We start from the raw sequence: 24,685 nt of genomic DNA, 5'->3' as shown, positions 1-24,685 counted from the left end.
ACCAACATACTGAATGTTATTTGCTCCAACACTGCAGAACCTCACTTTTTTGCAGCAAAGCATTGATGGAATTAAATCTCTTGATTTGGAAAAACTAAAACATTTTGTTTTTAATTGCAAAGCCCCCAATTGTCCATTTGAGACCAAATCCCGCTGTCCTTCTGGCACCCTCAGTTGTCATTTTTGACCTAAATTGTATCTCTATACAAAATATATTTTACTAACTGTTATGCTGCTCTAAACTTTTATCCAAACACTGTATTTAATTTGTTTTGTATAAGCCAATTATAAGGGAAAATAGAGGTTAAAGTACTTGTGTGGTTTAGTCCAGTGCTCCCCCAAACTTCAGCTCTTGCAAGCCTTTATTTGGCTCTTGAAGCACTAATTCCTACTGGTACAAGACACCATTCCTCCCACTGACCCCTATGATGGGGCACTGTTATTCCCACGAATGCGTACGATGGGACATTTTCTACCACTAATACCAATGATGGACATGATTCCCCTCCCACTGACCACAAACACTTTGCCACCAAGCCTGACACATTTACTGATGCTGGGGCATTTTCTACTTCCACTAGCTACAGTCCAATCCCCCTAAAGTCTGAACAATCATAAACTGGCCTTTTGTTTAGAAAGTTTAGTGACCCCTGGCGGCTTTGCCAGTCATTTTCTGCACATGAGATCTTTGTAGTCAGTGTAACTGGGGTTGTGGCAGGGATGTGCTTTACTTTACCAACATATCGTGTGTCCTTTACAGATGTAATTGGGCTATGGAATAGCAAGACCTCTGTGTATTTTGTGTGTTTTTTTTTTTTTTTTTTTTTTTTTTCCTCCTACCAAGGATGCACCTTCATTTCTGTAGTTGTTCCTCATAACTGATGCCCTCCAACCCCTTTATTAGCTTTGTTGCCTTTGATACAATATTCTTCAAAACACATAACTGGACTCCCTAGATGTCTCCATCGCAGATGATTGAGAAGTGCACATAGGAAGTGTGGAGCTTTACTTGTATGGAATATTTAGTACTGAAATACTTGCACAATTCTTCCTATTGTGGTTTTAGATATAATAGCACCGAATGAGTGTGACGGCTCTCCATATGAGCGAAGAAACTGTGGATACCCTGGAATAAGCTCTTCAGACTGTGCCAAGAGAGAGTGCTGCTTCAATACCAGTGTACGGGGGGTGAACTGGTGCTACTACACTAACTCTGACAGTGAGTACTACCACAGAACAAACATTACCGGAATCTGCCACAGAATAATATCGTGAACTATCTTTGCTGTTATTGCTAAAACATTTTGGTCTGTTCCTTAATCTCCTTCAATAGAAAGTAAAGTAGAGCAAGGGCCTTCTAAACAAAGCCAATTTACAGTCCTTCAGACTATAGGTGGGCTGTGGCCAGTGGGAGTAGAAAATGCCTTAGGCTTGGTCAGTGGGAATAAAAAAAAATACTGTGGTCAGTGGGAGGAAGTGCCCAACCTGTTGGTATCAGTGGGGAGGAATAGTGCCCCATTATTAGTGGTAGGAATAGTGTCTTGTCATTGGTACTAGTAGCAGGAATAGTGTTTCTTCTTTGGTATCAGTGGGAAGATCGCCTGTTCCTTGGCATTAGTGGGAGAAGTTCCCCATTGTTTGTGTCAGGGGGAGGAATAGTGCCCCAATGGCTGGATAACGGTGAGCAAAGGGCCATATCTGACAGTTTAAAGACCACTGACTTGGGGCAGGCTAAACTTTATGGGCTATGTACATCCCTGACTAGGGATGCAGTACTCAGGACAACCCCTGTAAAGTATGGGCTGCTCTCTAACTGTAGATGCAAGGTTGACATTAACACCATGTACTTCCTTAACTGGCATCCTACCTATGGGGAGCTCTACTGGCTCCGATGGCACTAACACTGCCTGTTAGTCCAAATGGTCCTGTACCTAACCCATTACAATGACTCTGGAGCCATCTAGTAGCCAAAGAATTACATTGAGCACCTTTATGCCCTTACCCTATAGATACAGTGGAGTAGTAAGCATAGCCACAAAGAGCCAGGAAATGGGCTATTTGCAGGATTACCAGTTGAAAAGAAACCCTGAAACAAAAATTAATGCAGCCACTACAACTAAGGACACAATACTTATTTTGGGGTTCAGATATTTTTTTAAGGACAGAACTCCTCATCTACTTATTCTAGGCCAGTGACTTGTGTAATGTTGAAACCAGCAGATCAGCAAACTAGCTTTTTCAGCTGAACGAAGGGTCGTTCCCTGCTCGGCAACATGACAAGGAATTCCTAATTTTTTTAATGTGGATCCCCCCTTTAAACCACACCATGGCATCATAAAAAATGCTTTTTTATTACCCGTTTCAGATGAGGCTCAGTGTGCAGTGAGTCCAGCCAAAAGAACCGATTGCGGATACCCAGGAATTGATGCCAGCGAGTGCCATTCCAGAGGATGCTGCTTTAACTCCACTATTCGCAGGGTTAAATGGTGCTTCTTCCCAAAACAACTCGGTAAGTTATTGCATCACATAGCCAATAAAATCCTTTAGACTAAGGGCCCATCTACTTTGTGGTGTGTTCACATGTGGTTGACATGTGTCACGTTAAGGCAGCCCATTCTGAAAAGAGCTATAGATTTACCTCTGATAGTCTTAAGGCTTAACCTCCCCCCCCACACATGTATACATGCCTAGATCCAAGAACTGTGGCTTCAATTGTTTACCTCCATAGGTGAAAGGCTTCTCTCCTAGCCACGTATGTACATTATAGCCCCCTAGATTCCTCTGTGGCTTTTTTACCTTCAGCTCCCAGCCAGGATGGGTCCCAATTACAGCCTCATGGACTTCATGTGCATGCACAGCCAGGAGAGGGAGCCTTTCACAGCTGATTGTAAAACATCCGGATCTCTATGATCTGTGAAGGGGAAGGGTGGAATCCTGTAGGTCAGGGCAATGGGGGTAAAACGACTAGGCTCACCATATCTGAAAGTGCACTTACCCTTTAAGTCAAGAATGTGTATAAAAATTAGTACCCCCCAAAGGCTCTGAAAACTTTTCTGTGCAGCCAGTTAACATGAATTGCCATTTCAAATACAATATTATCAATTATTCTTCATAGATGATGATCAAAGCTTGGTGAGGCCATATGATCAAAGCTTGGTGAGGCCAGCTGACAGGACAGGCTGTGGATATCAAGGAACTAGAACAGACTGTGGATATCCAGGAATTGGTTCCGAAGAATGCCATTCCAGAGGATGCTGCTTCAACTCCTCCATTCCCGGGGACAAATGGTGCTTCTACCCCACTGACTACAGTAAGATTATTTCCTATGCTTTAATTTCCATTAATATAATTAATATGCAGAATTTTTAGAGTGTCAACAGTTTCCACAGTATGTTACAAAAGCAAGCTGTGTTGGTGTCTTAGTTCTACTTGGTATGAGCTTCTCATAATCCCCTATGTAGCACAGCTCAGACTGTAGGGGAAGGCAATCCGAAAAGCCAATCATATAAGCTAAAGTGCTGATGTGCTAACAAGGAACATGCTGATAGGAGGAGTGTGCAGACTTGATGCATAACATCTCAAAAATCTGCTGCTCCTCCTTTTACTGCCTGGTCTTTGGCGGGGGGATACTGAACTGCATTAGAAGAAAAAAAAAATCAGGTCCTCCTGCTATATACAGCTGTGCATGCAACTCGCTAATCTACTAACAGCTAAAACCAATGGTCACTACTCTGTACTCTTACTACTTGACCTCCTCTGAGGCTTTTGATATGGTTGACCATCCCCTCAAACTCCACTCTCTTGGTCTCACTCTGCTCTCCTGGTTCTCCTCTTACCTATCGCAGTGCTCCTTCAGCATTGCCTAGAACACTGCCTCCTCCTCTTCACTCCCTCTTTCTGTAGGGGTCCCTCAAGGTTCTGTCTTTGGACCCTTTCTCTTCTCCATTTACACCTCCTCCCTTGGTCACTTGATAAACTCCCATGGCTTTAAGTACTCTCTATGCTGATGACACACATCTCTCTACCCCTCGCCTCACCCCTTCAGTCTCCTCTTGCATTACTAACCTACTAAGTAACATATCGGCATGGATGTCACTCCACTTCCTCAAACTCAATCTTTCCAAAACTGAGCTCTTAGTAATCCCCCCTGCCTGTGCCCCCTCTCCTGACTTCTCCAAAATCAAACACAATAATCAGTCCTTCCCCTCATGCCAGGGTACTAGGTGTAATCCTAGACTCCCATCTGTCCTTTCACCCCCAAATCCATCATTGTCCAAATCTTGTAGACTTCACCTCCAACATCTCCAAGATACGCCCGTTCCTAACCTCGGAAACCACTAAGCAACTTATTCACTCCCTTGTTATCTCATCTTGACTATTGCAACTCCCTCATTGGCCGGCCTCATCGCAGGCTATCCCCTCTTCAGTCTATCATGAATGCTGCTGCCAGACTTATCCACCTTACTAACCGTTCTGTATCTGCCACCCCTCTCTGATAATCCCTCCACTGGCTTCCCATTGCCCAACGGATAAAATTCAAAAAATTAACAACGTATAAAGCCATTTATAACTCTGCCCCAAATGACATCACCGATCTTGTCTCTAAATATCACCCAAACTGTACTCTCTGCTCCTCGTACGACCTCCTGCTGTCTAGCTCCCTTGTCTCCTCCTTCCAGGACTTTTCCAGAGCTACCCCTATCCTCTGGAACTCTCTACCCCAATTTATCAGACGATCACCTACTCTGCTCACTTTTAGGTGGTCTCTGAAAACCTATCTCCAAGGAAGCCTATCCTGCCCTCAGCTAATAATGGAATCTTCTACTCTTCCAACCGGTCCATCTTCCACAGTTACTACACTTTTTTTTTTTTTTTTTTTTTTTTTTTTTTCCCTCCCCTTTTACGTCTTTCAGGCCAGCACCTTGAGACCTCGGCTCCTCCCCCTCTGAGGAAACACCACCACCCTAAAATAAAAAAAGCTCCCCTCCGACCTCCATTCAGGTGTTTCCTCCGGCTATCGCACAGACGGCAGGGGAGCCGAGGGCTGGATAGCCGACAGAGGCTCGACGCAGCCGGGAGTGAAGGTCGAAGTGTCCGGCTGCATATCCTCCCTGGGCAGGCTGCGGTGCAGTGGGCGCGCACCCTGGGTGACGGGGAAGGCGTGTACCTGCTCTTTGCCCCCCGACCCCCTCCAGCGAGTTGGGGAGGCTGTGGTGAGATCTGGGGAGGATCGGGATGGAGTCTCGCTCCTTCCCATGCTAGCGGTCAGGTGACTTTGCCGGGCTGGACGTCGGGAGATGGCGATTTCCGACAAGAGGGGTGGGGCTTCGCCCAGGGCTGCAACTTCCGGTCGCGGCCCTCACACAACGGCGGCGCAAGATTTAAATAGCGGTGCACAGCTGCCTGGGGGACAGGCTAGCACCAGGCAACCGCCCTCCTGAGCAGGATGTCGGAGGCACCGGGACCAGGAGATGCCAGCACCAGCCAGACACAGGTAAGGTGCCTCAGTGGAGGCCTCCCCTACCTGTTGACCCCTAGCTCAAGGGGTATTCCCGGACCCTCAGGTAATGGGGTGTGTAAGGGGTAGGGCAGGGGGTCTGCAGTGGGAGCAGGCCCTTAGGCTCTGCTGGGAAGGAGGGGGGGGTGGCAAACTTGGTGTGAGGTTAGGTTTGTCAGGCTTCCCTCCTGCAACTTCTTTGTGTCTTTCAGGGCAAGGCTCGGGCTAAGCTTAAGCACCAGGAGCCTAGACGGAGATGCCCATCCTGGGGTTAGTGAAGGAGGAGAGGCCGGAACAGGGGGACTTAGCCAGGTCGGTGAAGGACTTGGCTAGCACCTTCGACTCCTTCAAATCCCTCATGGAACGGTTTGCCCTTCCCCAGCCTGCACCCCCCCCCCCCTTCCCCCCGATAGCCTCGGTAGGTAGGAGCAGGGAACCCCACGTGTCTGGAGAGGAGGAAGGGCCATTGAGGGATTCCCAGTCTGAAGAGGAATCTGCGGGGGAAGGTCCCTCTAAGGAAGGCAGGGGTCCCTCCCGGTATAAATTAACCCTAGAGGAGGTGGATGAGCTCCTGGAGGCTATATATGAGACCCTGAACATTGAGGAGGTTAAGACCTCATCTCTCCATGACCAAATGTATCGGGGTTTGGAGGAGCAAAAGCACAGAATATTTCCTGTGCATGACATTTTGGTGGAGACTATTAGGAAGGAGTGGCAGGATCCGGAAAGGAAGCCGTTCTTCTCGAAGGCGTTAAGAAGGAGGTTTCCGTTAATGAGGACCCTTTACAACCTGAAGGACCCTTTACAATCTGAAGCCGGCCATGGCCGCGACCGTGGTAGCTAGAAACTTGGAATACTGGCTTACACAATTGCAGGCCCATATTGTGGTACTCTCCCAGGGAAAAAATCTTGGCCTCCTTTGAGACCCTTTTGCAAGGGGTCGGATATATCGCGGACGCTTCTGCGGAGTCGGTGAGGTTGGGGGCTAGGTCAGCTGCTCTTACCAATTCGGCTAGAAGGGCGCTGTGGTTAAAAACGTGGCAGGGGGACATCACTTCAAAAGTTAGATTGTGCGGCATCCCCCTCACAGGAGACTGTCTTTTCGGCCCAGGGTTGGAGGAATTGTTGGACCAGACAGCTGACAGGAAGAAGTCCTTCCCCCTCAAGAGGAAGTTGCAGGAGGGAGGGACACGTAAGGCCCGCCCGGCGAAGAGACTGAGCCTGAGGCCAGTGGGTCAGGGTAGGTCTGCAGGCCAGAGAGGCGGGGGAGGGTGATTTTTTTTTGCCCTCCTGAGCAGCCCCAGAAACCGCGGTGACTCGGTTCCTCCTGTGGGAGGAAGACTGGCGGCCTTCCTCCCGCAGTGGGAAGCGGTGGTCACCAAGCCCCTTCATTTTGGATGTCATCAGAAGGGGTTATCGGTTGGAGTTTGCAGGCCCAGCACCCGATAAGTTCCTTGTGACGGCCCGTTCAAGGGATCCGGCGAAGGCCGCTGCCCTGGTGGACGCCTTGGAGGATCTCGAGGACCAGAGAGTCATCACCAGGGTCCCGATAAGGGAGCGAGGGAAGGGGATTTATTCCCATGTGGTGTTGGTTCAAAAGCAGTCTGGGGCGTTCAGGCTGATTTTGAACCTGAAACCCCTGAACAGGTCAGTACGCTACCGGAGATTAAGCATGGACTCCATCTTTACAGTCAGGTCCCTGATTCCGCCAGGTGCTTTCATGGCGTCTGTAGATTTGAAGGACGCCTATCTGCACGTGCCTGTTGCGGAAGCTTCTCAGCGGTTCTTCAGGTTGGCAGTAGGCGGAGAGGGAGGAGTTCGACATTGGCAGTTCAGGGCACTTCCATTCGGGCTTTCCTCCTCGCCAAGAATTTTTACCAAGGTTCTGACGGAGGCACTGATTCCTATTCGCATGAAGGGGATTCCGGTGATAGCCTATCTGGACGACTTGCTACTCTTCGCAGATTCAGAGGCTCACCTTCGGCAGAATCTGGTGGTATTGAGGGGCCATCTGGAGAACCTGGGGTGGATTTTGAATCTAGAGAAGTCCTGTCTGGTGCCTTCTCAGAGTAGTATACTTAGGTTACACTCTGTATTCGGTGAGTCAGAAGACCAGTCTGACTTTGGAGAAGGTTGCCAAGTTGGAGGCGGGGATCAGATTGGTGCAGGGGAGCAGGTCGATATCCATAAGGCAAGCCATGTCTGTACTGGGATTACTAACCGCTTCTATTCCAGCAGTACAGTGGGCATGTTTGCATATGCGTCCCCTCCAGCTGTGGGTCCTGAGAGTTTGGGACAGGAGGGCTCACTCAGAGGACCGGGTCCTGGTTCCCCCCAGTGTGAAGAGGTCCCTGTGGTGGTGGAGATCGTCCAGCATAGCCCAGGGGTTGCTGTGGTGCTTTCCGGTGTCGAGTGAGGTCACGACGGATGCCAGCTCCTGGGGGTGGGGAGCCCACCTGGGAGGCTTAGTGGCTCAGGGGGAATGGTCCTTAGCGCAGAAGGGCGAATCCTCAAATTGGAGGGAGTTGAGGGCAGTGGGGGAGGCTCTGCACGCCTTCCAATTGAGGGTCACGGGCAAGCATGTGCGAGTCCTAACGCACAATGCCACGGCGGTGGCTTATATAAACTGGCAGGGCAGAACGAGGAGCAAGGCCCTCGGAGCGTTAGCGGCTATGCTGTTGTCCTGGGCAGATTTCCTGAGCAGCACACAGCTCAGGGAGGCAGAATGGGCCTTGCACCCTGAGGTCTTTCAGGAGTTTGTGCGGAGATGGGGATCCCCGGACGTGGATCTTTTTGCCTCGGGAAGAAACAACAAGGTCACGAACTTCTTCTCCCTATCCCGCAGGGACGGGTCAAGAGCGGTGGATGCATCAAGTCAAAGGTGGGATTACCAGCTGTGTTGCGCTTTCCCCCCGGTTCCCTTGCTTCCCCTAGTTCTCAGGAAATTCAGAACAGAGGGGACCTCATTAATCCTGATAGCTCCCTTCTGGCCGAGGTGGGCGTGGTTCGCGACCCTAAGAAGTTTAGCCTCTCGTCCACCCTGGGGGCTGCCACCAAGGGAAGATTTGTTGACGCAGGGGCCGGTCCTTTGCCCCAGCGTGGGCAGATTGAGGTTGACTGCCTGGCTTCTGAGCGGCAGCTCCTCTTAGCGAAAGGTTTCTCGCCCAGGGTAGTGGCAACATTACTGGCCAGTAGGAAGGAGACCCAGGCCATTTATGGTAGGGTCTGGAGTCGCTTTACAGCCTGGTGTCACCGGGCATCAGTAGCAACCCATAGTTTAGTTTCAGTGTTGGAATTCCTCCAGGCGGGGGCGGACAAGGGGTTGTCTGTTAGCACGCTCAAGGGCCAGGTCTCGGACCTCAGTGTGTTCCTAGAGAGTCCCTTGGCCAGGGAGGCGTTGGTGGCTAGATTTTTTTAAAGCTCTGGTGAGACAGAGGCCCCTGAGGACCAGACCGTTTCTGATGTGGGATTTGGCCAAGGTTCTAGGAGTGATGACTAGGGCTCCGTTCGAGCCCCTGGAGTCCTGCCCGATTGGTGAGCTCACTGTTAAGACAGCATTTTTGGTGGCGATTACCATGGCGAGGAGGGCATGTGAACTTGAGGCCCTATCGATCAGAACACCTTATCTCCGTATTTTTTCAGACAGGATAGTTTTCAGGACGGACCCATCCTTCATTCCGAAGGTGGCCCAGACATTCCAGAGGGAGCAGGACATAGTCCTTCCCTCGTGGTTTTTTTTTTTTTTTTTTTTTTTTACTGACCCGGTTGGGGTAGATCAGGAAAAATTTTATTTTTTGGATGTAAGAAGGTGCGTACTCCATTATCTAGAGAGGACTAGGGAGTTTAGGAGCACAGAATCCTTTTTTGTGTTTTTTTTTCAAGGGGGCTAGGAGAGGCAAGAGAGCTTCTAAAAGGACACTGGCTGGTTGGTTGAGACTGTCAATTGCAGGAGCATACCGGGCTGGAGGCCCCAGAGGGTATTGGGGCGCATTCCACCCGAACAGTGGCGGTTACCCAGGCAGAGCTAGCAGGAGCTTCCCCAGGGCAGATCTGCAGAGCGGCGACATGGTCCAACTATGACACGTTTGCCAAGCATTACAGACTGGACCTGGTCTCTGTGCAGGAGCAGGCCTTTGGTTAAGTCTTGCAAGCAGTTAGACCGCCCGTGGGGTGAGTACTCGCTTATCCTCTCAAGGTGCTGGCCTGAGAGACGTAAAGGGAAAAATCAAGTTACACTTACGGTAACTTCTTTTCCAGGAGTCTTTCAGGCCAGCACCAGTTTCCCACCCAGTTTTGATATTGGTTATGTGAGGATGGCTTATTTCGATTATGTTGTCTCACATTGTCTCCCCCCAGGTGACCGGAGGATGCTTGGAGAACTGAGGTCGGAGGGGAGTGTAGCTCTTTTTATTTTAGGGTGGAGGTGTTTCCTCAGAGGGGGAGGAGCCGAGGTCTCTCAAGGTGCTGGCCTGAGACTCCTGGAAAAGACATTACCGTAAGTGTAACTTGATTTTTTTTGAGTTGATCAGAGCAGAATTTGAGGGTACATCTTCCAGCAGAGACACTTGTTCTACCAATATCTAAGATCTCATGTTGGAGAGATTTCTAATTTTATGTTGGGTCACCACATCACCAATGGGGCATTCTTTAACTGCTTCTATAGCAGAATGAGTGGGAGCTCTTCCATCCTGAGTGGACGTCATATGACCTCCTCCCAGTTGCGCCTCCTCTACACTCTAGCAGCCATGCTTCAGCTCAATCTGTCACACTTTGTGTCCACTGGACACGGTGGATGATATATCGCTGTACCAGGCTGGTGATTGCTGTGACCAGTGATCACATGGCAGCTGAACACAATGAATTGCATTTATTCATAGACATTCATTGTGTACTATTGTGGTGATCTCTGGTCATAGTAGACACATGTTGCAGACGGGGCCAATCACAATGCCTCTGTACCATGTGATAGCTGAGACCAATCACATTTATCACAATAGAACACCCTGTAACTGAATGGATGTCATTCACAAAAATGATTGCTTATAACAGTAACAATCACTATTATAAGCACAGTAAAAAAAATGTATAATCCCTTTTCCAGAGCAGTACAGTGTCACTGTAGTAATATACTGCACTGGTCAGTTTGTTAAGTTAAAAAAAAGGGAAAGATGAGAACCAAAACCTTTAATTAGAAATACTGTCAAGTCAGTATCCCTTATCACCAGCACATGAGACACGATGACGCTGTGCTGCTCTGAGGACAGTATGTAAATATAAATTGTGAGAAACCCACATTTTGTATAATTTTTTCTTCAAAAGAAATTACAATAATTACAACTTCACATAACTCCCAATGCCTCTTACTAAATACCCTAGACTGTCTAATTTCCAAAAAGTAATTTGGGGTTTTGTATTGTCCTGGCATTTTCAGGCCTCAAGAAATGATAGGTTGTCAGTACATCAGGATTGATTAATTTTCAGATTATATACCATAGCCTTTGAACTATAACTTTCTACATACAAAATGATAAACCCTGATGTGGGTTATTTTCACCAAAGAAATGAAGCGGAATACATTTTGGCCTAAATTTATGAAGAAAAGTAAACTTTTTTATTTCAAAAACTAAGAACGTTTTTTGCTTGTGTAGCAAAAAAAAACCCAGCAGTGATTAAATACAAGCAGCAGAGAGCTCTGTCGAACAATAAAAACATTTAATTTGAGTACAGTGTCGTATGAGTAACTGGTGTTCAAAGTGTGTCGGCACTGAAATCTGAAAATTGGCCTGGGCAGGAAGGGGGTGAGTCTCCGGTTTAGAGGTGGTTAAAGCAGAAGGCATATCTGGCCAAAATATGAACTCCTGTATTCATTTCCACATTACAGTTCAGTTATTTGAAGTCCATTTTTAGTCATCTTGACAATCTTGTAGTTTTGTAAATTTACTTTTTTGAAAATTTCCACTTATTTTTGTGATTTCTGTGACACGTAGTCGCCATGCCTTGTGAGTAGGCACTGCTGTCACACATTTTACAGAGCCTGACTTATGTACAGAGGTGCTGAGGAGTCAGTACAGGAATCACTGCTTACAGGTAGAAAGGTACCATGGAATATGTAGTCCTTAGAAATTTTGAAGAATCTGCAATGCAATACAAAACTCTGACTGGATAAGGTGGTGATCATGATTTCATCTGCCGACTTCATCTCTACCTCAGCCTTATATTTATTGATAAAAATACAAGCTTCACTTAAAAGGAAGAGGAGCATTGGGCCCAACTCTTCATACAGTATGTGGCAGCAGAGGGAAAGTCACCGGCACGGTTTCCAAAACACAGCGCTGCCTACTGTATGTAACTAATGTTGATATAATATATTACAGCACACAGCAGTCACATTGTTCTGTAATGGAAATAGTTTGTTGGGCCAGCTTGGTCAAAACAAACCTTGTAGAATTCCAGGGTATTGTCATTTTAAATTTAATATCAATCTATACAGTGTGGCCAACAGATATATGGGTGCTTGACCTCTCCAAGTGGATGGCGTCCATTCAATATTCATTGGTAGTTCAAAGGTCACCAGCACTCCATGAAGTGCCTCTTGCTTACAATTGTATAGTAGAAACACGCTTTCACAAAACGCAAGGTCTCCTTGAACTTTGTATGCACTTTCAATGCAAGCAATAGTGCAATCTTGGCACTATGGAGCTTCTCATGTCCATAGTAGTACGCTATATGCTGTCATCGGCGTTGTGCATATTGAAGGGGACTGGGAACTCTGCCCACCACTTAATCTCTATAGGACTGACCGTTCCATTGGCAATCCATTTTTATGTACAGATCAGTGGTTCCATCCAAAGGGAACATTACCAGCTGTGGTGGGTAATGGGAGTCCAAAATTTTTCATCCCAGAACACTAAAGCACAGATCGACATTCTTTCCTTTTGAGGTCATAGAATCTGGTAAATCATATCTATGGTGGAAGTTATGGTGTTATAGCTTGTAAATTAACTTCACTGGGGATTTTTCAATCTAAACTCTACAGGATTAAGATTAAAATATTTACATAGCTGGTATAGTTGAATAAGACACCAATCCATCCAGTTCAACCTGTGTGTGTGTGTGTGTGTGTGTGTGTGTGTGTATTTGTCACTACCACTTTCCATATATCTGTAGATTGTGTTCACTAAGTAACACCAAAGTTTGTGTGTTTTTTTTTGTTTTGTTTTGTTTTTGTTTTGTTTTTTCCCCCTTCTACCAAGGATACACCTTAATTTCTGTAGTTGTTCCTCATAACTGATGCCCTCCAACCCCTTTATTAGCTTTGCTGCCCTTGATACAATATTCTTCAAAACGCATAACTGGACTCCCTAGATGTCTCCATCGCAGATGATTGAGAAGTGCACATAGGAAGTGTGGAGCTTTACTTGTATGGAATATTTAGTACTGAAATACTTGCACAATTTTTCCTATTGTGGTTTTAGGTATAATGGCACCGAATGAGTGTGACGGCTCTCCATATGAGCGAAGAAACTGTGGATACCCTGGAATAAGCTCTTCAGACTGTGCCAAGAGAGGGTGCTGCTTCAATACCAGCGTACGGGGGGTGAACTGGTGCTACTACACTAACTCTGACAGTGAGTACTACCACAGAACAAACCTTACTGGAATCTGCCACAGAATAATATCGTGAACTATCTTTGCTGTTATTGCTAAAACATTTTGGTCTGTTCCTTAATCTCCTTCAATAGAAAGTAAAGTAGAGCAAGGGCCTTCTAAACAAAGCCAATTTACAGTCCTTCAGACTATAGGTGGGCTGTGGCCAGTGGGAGTAGAAAATGCCTTAGGCTTGGTCAGTGGGAATAAAAAAAAAAAAAAAAATACTGTGGTCAGTGGGAGGAAGTGCCCAACCTGTTGGTATCAGTGGGGAGGAATAGTGCCCCATTATTGTTAGTGGTAGGAATAGTGTCTTGTCACTGGTACTAGTAGCAGGAATAGTGTCTCTTCTTTGGTATCAGTGGGAAGAGCGCCTGTTCCTTGGCATTAGTGGGAGAAGTGCCCCATTGTTTGTGTCGGGGAGGAATAGTGCCCCAATGGCTGGATAACGGTGAGCAAAGGGCCGTATCTGACAGTTTGGAGACCACTGACTTGGGGCAGGCAAAACTTTATGAGCTATGTACATCCCTGACTAGGGATGCAGTGTTCAGGACAACCCCTGTAAAGTATGGGCTGCTCTAACTATAGATGCAAGGTTGACATTAACACCATGTACTTAACTGGCATCCTACCTATGGGGAGCTCCTATGGCACTAACACTGCCTGTTAGTCCAAATGGTCCTGTACCTAACCCATTACAATGACTCTGGAGCCATCTAGTAGCCAGAGAATTGCATTGAGCACATGTATGCCCTTACCCTATAGATACAGTGGAGTAGTAAGCATAGCAACAAAGAGCCAGGAAATGTTGTTTGCAGGATCACCAGTTGAAAAGAAACCCTGAAACAAAAATGAATGCAGCCACTACAACTAAGGACACAATACTTATTTTGGGGTTCAGATATTTTTTTTTAAGGACAGAACTCCTCATCTACTTATTCCAGGCTAGTGACTTGTATAATGTTGAAATCGGCAAACTAGCTTTTTCAGCTGAACGAAGGGTCGTTCCCTGCTCGGCAACATGACAAGCATTTCCTAATTTTTTTAATGTGGATCCCCCCTTTAAAACACACCATGGCATCATAAAAAAATGCTTTATTACCGGTTTCAGATGAGGCTCAATGTGCAGTGAGTCCAGCCAAAAGAACAGATTGCGGATACCCAGGAATTAATGCCAGCGAGTGCTATTCCAGAGGATGCTGCTTTAACTCCACTATTCGCAGGGTTAAATGGTGCTTCTTCCCAAAACAACTCGGTAAGTTATTGCATCACATAACCAATAAAATCCTTTAGACTAAGGGCCCATCTACTTTGTGGTGTGTTCACATGTGGTTGACACATGTCACGTTAAGGCAGCCCATTCTGAAAAGAGCTATAGATTTACCTCTGATAGTCTTCAGGCTTAACCTTCCCCCCCCCCCCCACATGTATACATGCCTAGATCTAAGATCTGTGGCTTCCATTGTTTACCTCCATAGGTGAAAGGCTTCTCTCCTTGCCACATATGTACATTCTAGCCCCATGGATTCCTCTGTGGCTTTTTTTTTTACCTTCAGCTCCCAGCCAGGAGAGGTCCCAGTGAAGTCCATGAGCCTGTAATGTGCATGCACAGCCAGGAGAGGGAGCCTTTTATGGCTGATTGTAAAACATCCGGATCTCTATGATCTGTGAAGGGGAAGGGTGGAATCATCTAGTTCAGGGCAATGGGGTAAAAAGACTAGGCTCACCATATCTGAAAGTGCACTTACCCTTTAAGTCAAGAATGTGTATAAAAATTAGTACCCCCCAAAAGGCTCTGAAAACTCTTCTGTGCAGCCAGTTAACATGAATTGCCATTTCAAATACAATATTATCAATTATTCTTCATAGATGATGATCAAAGCTTGGTGAGGCCAGATCAAAGCTTGGTGAGGCCAGCTGACAGAACAGGCTGTGGATATCCAGGGAATTGAACAGACTGTGGATATCCAGGAATTGGTTCCGAAGAATGCCATTCCAGAGGATGCTGCTTCAACTCCTCTATTCCCGGGGACAAATGGTGCTTCTACCCCACTGACTACAGTAAGATTATTTCCTATGCTTTAATTTCCATTAATATAATTAATATGCAGAATTTTTAGATTGTCAACAGTTTCCACAGTACTTAACAAAAGCAAGCCGTGTTAGCATCTTGGTTCTACCTTGCTATGAGCCTCTCATAATCCCCTATGTAGCACAGCTCAGACTGTAGGGGAAGGCAATCCAAAAAGCCAATCGTATACGCTAAAGTGCTGATGTGCTAACAAGGAACATGCTGATAGGAGGAGTGTGCAGACTTGATGCATAACATCTCACAAATCTGCTGCTCCTTTTACTGCCTGGTCTTTGGCAGGGGGGATACTGAATTGCATTAGAGAAAAATCAGGTCCTCCTGCTATATACAGCTGTGCATGCAACTCACTAATCTACTAACAGCTAAAACCAATGGTCACTACTCTGTACTCTTACTACTTGTCCTCCTCTGAGGCTTTTGATATGGTTGACCATCCCCTCAAACTCCACACTCTCGGTCTCGCTCTGCTCTCCTGGTTCTCCTCCTACCTATCGCAGTGCTCCTTCAGCGTTGCCTAGAACACTGCCTCCTCTTCACTCCCTCTTTCTGTAGGGGTCCCTCAAGGTTCTGTCTTTGGACCCTTTCTCTTCTCCATTTACACCCCCTCCCTTGGTCACTTGATAAACTCCCATGGCTTTAAGTACTATCTCTATGCTGATGACACACCAATCTCTCTACCCTTCACCTCACCCCTTCAGTCTCCTCTTGCATTACTAACCTACTAGGCAACATATCGGCATGGATGTCGCTCCACTTCCTCAAACTCAATCTTTCCAAAACTGAGCTCTTAGTAATCCCCCCAGCCTGTGCCCCCTCTCCAGACTTCTCCAAGATCAAACACCTAATCCTAGACTCCCATCTGTCCTTTCACCCCCAAATCCAATCACTGTCCAAATCTTGTAGACTTCACCTCCGCAACATCTCCAAAATACGCCCGTTCCTAACCTTGGAAACAACTAAGCGACTTATTCACTCCCTTGTTATCTCATCTTGACTATTGCAACTCCCTTCTCATTGTCCAGCCTCATCGCAGGCTATCCCCTCTTCAGTCTATCATGAATGCTGCTGCCAGACTTATCCACCTTACTAACCATTCTGTATCTGCCACCCCTCTCTGCCAATCCCTCCACTGGCTTAACAATTACATATAAAGCTATTTATAACTCTGCCCCAAATTACATCACCAATCTTGTCTCCAAATATCACCCAAACCGTACTCTCCGCTCCTCGTACGACCTCCTGCTCTCTAGCTCCCTTGTCTCCTCCTCCCATGCTCATCTCCAGGACTTTTCCAGGGATTCCCCTATCCTCTGGAACTCTCTACCCAATTTATCAGACGATCGCCTACTCTGCTCACGTTTAGGCGGTCTCTGAAAACCTATCTCTTCAAGGAAGCCTATCCTGCCCTCAGCTATAAATGGAATCTTCTACTCTTCCAACCAGTCCATCTCCCACAGTTACTACCTTTTTTGTACCACTAGCCCCTTCCTCCTAGATTGTAAGCTCCAAGGAGCAGGGCCCTCCTTTCCCTCTTGTATTGTTGCTGTATTGTCTCCTGTTATATTGTAAAGCGCTGAGCAAACTGGCGCTGTTTAAATCCTGTAGAATAATAATAATAATAATAATAATAATAATAATGTGGTTGTGTAAATATTGGGACTGGAGGGACAGAAACAAACCCTTTGTCAAGTAAAACCACTTGCATGTAAGAATTTCATCTATAGGTTTAACTGTTGGCTGGTCTTCAGCCCTAAAGAATAAGTGCACTTCCCTGACCTAAACAACCCTACCTTACTTATCATGATCCAATAGCTGTGGCCTCCACTGCTTGCTTACATTCAGTGGTGAAAGGCCCCCTTTCTTTGAGTCTGTACATTGCAACGTCACCCCTACAGGGCTCCTCTACCTCAATCTCCAAGGCAGGAAAGGGTTCCGTAGAAATCGTAAGGTCTGTAATGTGAAGGTACAGCCAGGAGAGGGGGCCTTTCACAGCTGAATGTAAATCTCTGGAGTCTGAAAACCCTACCCTCAGATGAGTTCCAACAAGCACAAAGGATAAGTTCACCTTTTTGGAACATGTTACATGTTCCTCCCATTTTTAGGGTGTAACATGTTCTCATAGCTGAGCCTGTCATGACGCCCTCCCAGAACTGGCCGGCCGCAGTGCAGCCGACATTCAGCTATCTGCAGTTGGCAAGTCGTTAATGTCAGGGCAAAGGAGCAAAATAGTGGGTTTTTCGCTCCATAAGGCTCCCCCCCCCCCCCCCCTCCCCAAAAAAGGGGGCAAATTGTCAGTGTGTCTTATGGAGCGTCCAGTATTTCTGTCGCTGCAGTGTCAGAACACCGGGACGGCCACTCGGCTCTTCTCTGCAGCAGGACCTTGCTTGTTCTTCGGTCCAGCTCTGTACAGACTTTCCCGCTTTGGCATCTTTAGTGTGGGCACTCGGTTGTCAGTCAGGTGCCCACACTAAAGGGAGGACAACTCTGCAGAAGTGGGAGCGGGTACCTGTCAAAATCAGGTACCCACCCCCCCCCTCCCCAAAGGTCCGCAGTCTCTTGGTCATCCCCCTGTACTGCGTCCGCAGTCTCTTGGTTCAGAATTTTTTTTTTTTTTTTTCTTTCACCTCTAAAACCTAGGTGCATCTTATGGTCAGGTGCATCATATGGAGCAAAAAATATGGTAAGTGCACTTTGTCTGAAAGTAGTCTTATCCTTTAAGTCATATATGGTTAGAAACATGAGTTCCTCATTAACACAAACCTTTATGTGCAGCCTGTAGACCTTATTGATAAGAATTTTAATTCTTCATAGATGAGACGCAGTGCTCGGTGAGTCCGGCTGACAGAACAGACTGTGGATTTCCAGGAATTGGTTCTGAAGAATGTCAATCCAGAGGATGCTGCTTTGATCCATCTATCCCTGGGGTCAAATGGTGCTTCTTCCCCAAAAACTTCAGTAAGGGTTATTCCTATGCTTACAATCTGTAAAAGATGGGCAAGTGACACAAATAACTGGTGGGAACAGTTGATTGAGCAAATGAAACTGAGCTCTGAGGCAGGATAGGCTTCCCTGAAGTGATAGGTTTTCAGAGATCACCTAAAGTTGGTGTAGGAGATACCCTGGGTGCTTGAGGTAGGGAGCTCCACACAAAGGGAGAGACCTTGAAAGAAGTTTACAGCATGGGGGTAGGTGATGAGGACACTAGAGAGCAGTGGTAAAAGGCTCCCTGGTTGCTCCTGCACATTACAGCTCCACTTCTATGGGCCTCATCTACTTCCATCTCCCAGCAAGGAGATGGTCCCATGTTAGTCCTAGAAACAGTCAAGTGCGGATGCAGACAAGAGGGAGCCTTTCACCACTGCATGTAAACAAACACTGGAGTCTACATGTGAGCAGCTCAGGAAAGCTGTGCCCCCCTAGATCTATCCCCCCTAGAGGTGTTCCAATAGCTGCTTCATACACTTCAGTAAATTTGAGGTGTCACAAACCCTTTCAGATTTAGAACTGGCATAGGGAAAGGAGGGTATAGGACGCATAAAGGGAACAGATAACGACGACAAACTTCTTGGAACTACCCACGAGCTTCTATTCTGCTTCTGGAGATTCTCCTGGGCAGGGGATCTGGCTCCTGTTCCTTTTTTAAAAGGGTGAACAGTCACTAGTAGAAGGCTAATCTGGTTTCCCACCTGAGTGCTCCTTCCCCTATCCGCCCAGGGAGTCTAGCTGTAATCACTCAGATCCTCTCCGGTACCGCTTGTGGGTTGTCTACTACTACCAGGCCTATCAACTGGACTGCTCCTTCCCTGCTATACAGGTGGTCTTTGCTCAGGGGGGCCAGTGAGCTCCAAGTTTTCCAGCCTCACAGGCAGGCCCCAACCCACTAGGCCTCCTGGCAGCCTCCTTCTGCCTCACATCTTCCTCTCTCCTTCTGCCACTGACTCTCTCCACACTCCTGCCACTGAGCTGGCTTACACTTTAAGGAAGTCCCAGCCCCTTGCCAAGCCTGTTGAGGATTGGCTGAGGTCCCTCAAGAGTGCAGCCAGTCACTTAGAGGAACCGACAGAGCATGACGTCATCTTCTGCCCGGAGCCACGAGACAGCCCCGCGGCAATTTTAACTCGGGGTCAGTACCATTGCTGCGTACTCTGCTTTATTTATGTACTGTACACAGCCTTACTACCCTGCCTGTTATTTGAGTTACATTGAATAAACATATTTTAAAATACTACACTATGGGCACCTGTTTCTTGGTTCCCATTGGGAGCTAAATCCATTTGCAGGATCCCTGTAGTACTCGCCTATCACCACCAGAGGGACGGAGCTTTTGGAGTCTGGCTGATAATCATACCTACCTTAAGGGGACCTCCGGATCTCTGATATATCTTCCCAGGCTGACTGATCCACATATTGGAATTCACCCTCTCCATCTACTCTAGGATTCCAGGAGTTATTCATTTATGCGCATTTTCCATGCGCGTCCGGTGAGTGCGCACTCTTTCCATTGCTTCCTGGTCTTCATCAGCTTTTTCTTGGGACTATATATTTATATTAGCTAATAACCACGGACTATTTGCTTTTTACACTCATTTCTCAGCGCTGCACTTTGTTATTACTATTCTGTTGTTTACGGGTACACTGTGATTACCTCTAGGGCTAGCTGCTTGGTTAGGAGCGCTCACTTTATACCATCCTTATCAGTCACTTAGATCCACCCACTGTCTCCAAGGCTCTTCCCAAATGACCAGTCGATACAAATCCAACACCTCCTGCGCTCAGGGACCCAGATCAGAAGGCCAGTCGAATAAAATGCTAAATGTTCATCCAACACTGATCAAAGGTTGTGAATAGAGATGAGCGAAGAAATGAAAAATTCGATTCGCCTGATTCGGCGAATTCGTGGACAATATTCGATTCGAGTCGAATAAATTCGCTGTGAATTTAACTTAAAAAAGGGTGTTTCTAGGCTTCAGAGAGACTTAATATTAGTGCAGAACACTGTACCTTTAATTTAAATGCCCTTGGAGTCTGCTGGGGAAGAGAAATAATACTGTCACTCAGTATGACATGCAGATGAGTGCCGTCTATCTTAGAATCACCGCACACTTCACTCATTTGGCCAGTCACGGGGCCAAAACCAGTGTTTGGAGCCACAGTGTGGCGGTGGAGGCAGCAGCAATGGGAGGCCATACAGCAACCTATGACAAAATGGAAACCAGCAGGAGTGTGAGGAGACCTGAAAGTGGCACATGGCAGAGTGGGAGCAATGGGAGGCGGTACAGGGACCCAGGTCACACTGTGGGCCCAGCAGCAGCGTGACCAGGCGGTACGGGGGCCCATGGCAGATTTGGGGCCTGGCAGCACCTATGGGAGGCCTGTAACCTGCCAGCAACCTATGACAAAATGGAAAACCGCAGGAGTGTGAGGAGACCTGAAAGTGGCACATGGCAGAGTGGGAGCAATGGGAGGCGGTACAGGGACCCAGGTCACACTGTGGGACCAGCATCAGCGTGAACAGGCGGTACGGGGGCCCATGGCCGATTTTGACCTCGTTCATCCCATAGTCCTGCCGACTCAGGAATAGCGTGGCCTCCTCAAAGGGCCTGAGCAAGCGCAGGTGTCACGCATGAGCTGACAATGGCTGACATCTAAGTTACACAGGGAGTACCTTTATCCGCTTTTAACATCAGGAAATCTGTGATGGCCTTTCGCTGTTCGTAAAGGCGGTCTAACATATGTAGTGTTGAATTCCACCTTGTTGCAACGTCACAGCATGAGGAGTCGGTACGGGGGCCCATGGCAGATTACGTGCCTGGCAGCAGCAATGGGAGGCCCGTAATCTGCCAGCACCCTATGTCAAAAAATTGAACACACCAGCAGTGTGAGGAGACCTCAAAGTGGCACATGGCAGAGTGGGAGCAATGGGAGGCGGTACAGGGACCCAGGTCACACTGTGGGCTCAGCAGCAGCATGACCAGGCGGTACAGGGGCCCATGGCCGATTTGGGGCCTGGTGGCACCTATGGAAGGCCTGTAATCTGCCAGCACCCTATGACAAAATGGAACCCTGGGCTGGGGCAGGCAGAACCGCCGTATCTTTATCACGGTTTTCCCAGGCCACCGAATGGCGACGCTGCATATGCTGACGCAACGCTGTAGTCCCAACATGGGCCTACTGACCACGCTTGACTTTCTGGCCACATAGTCGACATACGGCTACGTTTACTTCCTCGGGCGGCTTGACGAAAAATTGCCACACCGCAGAGTAGGAAACTTTGCCTCCGCTACTCCTCACTGGCTGACTGCTACTTCCTCCGTGCACACCGGCACCACTACTGGCCGTGGTGGTAGGCTGCAGTGGAGCTGGTGCTCTACTCCGTGGCCGTTTGCCTCCACTGACACTGCTGCGACCCTGCTGCCTCCTGGCAGCAGCAATGGGAGGCCGTACAGGGACCCATGAGAGACTCTGGACCTGGCAGCAGCATGAGGAGGCAGTATATAGGGGCCTATGGCAGATTAGGGGCCTGGCAGCAGCTATAGGAGGCCCGTAATCTGCCAGCACCCTATGTCAAAAAATTCTACACACCAGCAGTGTGAGGAGACCTGAAAGTGGCACATGGCAGAGTGTGGCGATGGAGACAACCCACCGACTGTTTTGCTCGCTGCCAAGCTGCCACCCTCTTCTCCTGATGCGGAAGCAATAGCCTGATGACGACGAGGCTGCCAAGTGCGATCAGCCTCATTATCAATTAGGGTCTCCGCCTCACTACTAGCCCCCTCGGCTGCGTGTGGGTCAGGAGACAGACCTGTCTCTACACTGGCTACCGAGCCACTCTCCTCGCCACTACTTCTTCGCCTGGCTGCTGAAGAGGCGGATGTCTCCCCCCGTTCCTGACCGCCCTCTGTTAGCTCTTCCTCACTGTACTGGATGACACCGGGAGCACTAGCCTCTGGCTGCGAATAGTGCTGCCTCGACCCCTTCCTCTGCTGCCACGTCTGCTCGCTCCTAAAACATTGCCTCCTCTGCCACTCCTCTGCATGTTGTCTGACATACTCTTTAATTAAACGATTCTGTGGCCCTCAGTAACAATTGTGTCCCTGATTAACGGTTCTGTGGCCCTCAGTAACAATTGTGTCCCTGATTAACGGTTCTGTGGCACTAAGTAACGGTTCTGTGGCCCTCAGTAACAATTCTGTGTCCCTGAGTAACAATTCTGTGTCTGTGCGAGTAACAGTTCTGTGGCCCTGAGTAACGGTTCTGTGGCCCTGAGTAACGGTTCTGTGGCCCTGAGTAACGGTTCTGTGGCCCTGAGTAACGGTTCTGTGGCCCTGAGTAACGGTTCTGTGGCCCTGAGTAACGGTTCTCTGTCCCCAAGTATCGTTTCTGAGGCCCTAACTCTGTCCCTAATACAGAGCGGTCTGCCTCTGTTCAATGACTGCAGGCAAATGAAGAATTCCAAAATGGCCGCTATTTATAGCTCGACCATTACACAGTGCTGGCTGGCTGGCTGCTGATTGGTGATGCGATCACATGTCATTGAGGAATGCATTATGGGTCAGCGCGCCTTGTCTGCGCGCCTTCCCAGACATCCCCGCTCCGTCGCCGCACATGTCCGCCGCCATTTTCGGAAAAATTCCGATTCGCGCGTCCGAAGTAGGCTATTTTTCGGATTCGGCGCGAATCGAAATTTTTCCGATATTCGACTCGAATTCCACTTCGGCTACTTCGATTCGCTCATCTCTAGTTGTGAAGCTCTAACACAAAGCTGGAGAAGCTCGATTCTCTGTAGTAGAGAACAAAAACAAAGCGCACCAACCTTGTGCATTACCTCCAGTAACCAATTCATAAATTACTAACAAGAATAGCTGTAAAAAAGCATCCAAAACCAAACTCGGGGTTAGACACATGCAAGATCCATCCAGAAGGGAGATAAACTCTTGGTCAAGCTGACATGTTTCAAAGGGGCTCTGAGGAAGGACCCCCCCCCCCCCCTTCGAAACGCATCAGCTTGACCAAGAATTTGTCTCCCTTCTGGATTAAACTTGCACGTGTCTCCTACTTGCACCAACCGGGACTTAAAGGTGCACTTACAAAGAAGCACCAAAAACTTTCTACCAGGTAGGTACCCTCCTGCATGCACTCTCATGAATCTCAACTGAGTGAGGTGGGGATCATTTAGATCAGGACGAGGGGGCAAAAAGAATAGGCAAAATTTGTCTAAGAGCACACTTAAACATTTAAAGGAAAATTTTCTCACAGTTCCTCATAAGCGCCAAAAATGTACAACTTGTAAACATTAATTGCTAATTCAGATATATTTCCATTTGTTCATAGATGAGGCTCAGTGCTCGGTGAGTCCGGCTAACAGGACAGATTGTGGATATCCAGGAATTAGTTCTGAAAAATGCCATTCCAGAGGATGCTGCTTCAACTCATCTATTCCTGGGGTCAAATGGTGCTTCTACCCCAATGACTACAGTCAAGGTTTTTCCTATGCTTCCCAATCCTTCCTGTTTTTATTATAATACACCAATATTATAGTGCCAACAGTTCCTGCAACTGTTTGCCTGTTCCTCATCCTTTAAAGCTGAAGTGCACCTATTCTTTTGGTTCTCCCCTGACCAACAATCCTACCCTACTTACCATGATCCAATAGATGCGGCCTCCATTGCTTGTTTACATTCAACGATAAAAGGCTCCTTTTTATGGTCGTACCTGCACAGTACAGCCCCACCTCTGAAAGGTTTGTCCATCTCCAAGCCAGGAGATGGCCCCATAGAAGTCCAAGGTCCTGTTATGTGGTGGCAAGGCCAGGAGAGGGAGTCTTTCACCTGAATGTAAACAAACTCTGGCGTCCACAATCGGTGGATCTCATCTGAGTGAAGGTGAGATTGATGGTTACTAAGCCATCAGTAGAATCAGTCTGTATATGCAGTCCTGCATGCTTGCTATACTCACTGTGGAACCTAAGGGGTTAATCCTCTGCATTGTTTAAAAAGGCTGTTTGATCCTGTCTTCTCTGATCCTCGCCTACTTCCATTGTCCTCCACTCATCTCCTGATAAGTCTTTGGCATCACTCTTTACATGTGTGTGTTAGTCTTTTATTCCTTCGGGAGGGTGCATGCGATCAGCACAAGGCCAATCAGCCAGACAGTGGGTCAGGGGTCATGCATGAGGCTCGGTGAGTCCGGCTAACAGAACAGACTGCGGTTATCCAGGAATTGTTTCTGGAGAATTCCATTCCAGAGGATGCTGCTTTTGACCCACCTGTTCCTGGGGTCCAATGGGGCTTCTTCCCCCTAATAACAGTGTTATTCCTATGCTTTCAATCTATAAAGGAAGGGCAAGAGACCCAAAACTGTGTGGGGATCAGTTGATAGAGATGGTATAATTGAGGCAGGAAATGCTTCCCTGAAAAGGGTGAGTGCCTAAAGATGGAGTAGGAGATAGC

At 47.7% G+C, this 24,685-nt stretch overlaps 1 protein-coding gene across 1 annotated transcript in view; it reads left to right on the top strand.

The window, feature by feature from the left end:
- Positions 1–18,223, top strand: part of LOC149450440 (uncharacterized) — a 134,270-nt gene extending 116,047 nt beyond the window's left edge. The window contains exons 37-42 of the mRNA XM_089691948.1: positions 1,067–1,219; positions 2,366–2,513; positions 3,174–3,310; positions 12,973–13,125; positions 14,256–14,399; positions 18,048–18,223. Coding sequence (XP_089548074.1) covers positions 1,067–1,219; positions 2,366–2,513; positions 3,174–3,310; positions 12,973–13,125; positions 14,256–14,399; positions 18,048–18,223 — 911 coding nt within the window. The remainder of the gene's footprint in view (positions 1–1,066; positions 1,220–2,365; positions 2,514–3,173; positions 3,311–12,972; positions 13,126–14,255; positions 14,400–18,047) is intronic.
- The last annotated feature ends 6,462 nt before the right edge of the window (positions 18,224–24,685 follow it).

Source organism: Staurois parvus, unplaced genomic scaffold (assembly GCF_062004578.1).
Source record: "Staurois parvus isolate SC_StPar_1 unplaced genomic scaffold, SC_StPar_1.0 ptg000574l, whole genome shotgun sequence".
Taxonomy (NCBI): Eukaryota; Metazoa; Chordata; class Amphibia; order Anura; family Ranidae; genus Staurois; species Staurois parvus.
This window is presented reverse-complemented; position numbering and strand designations above follow the sequence as displayed.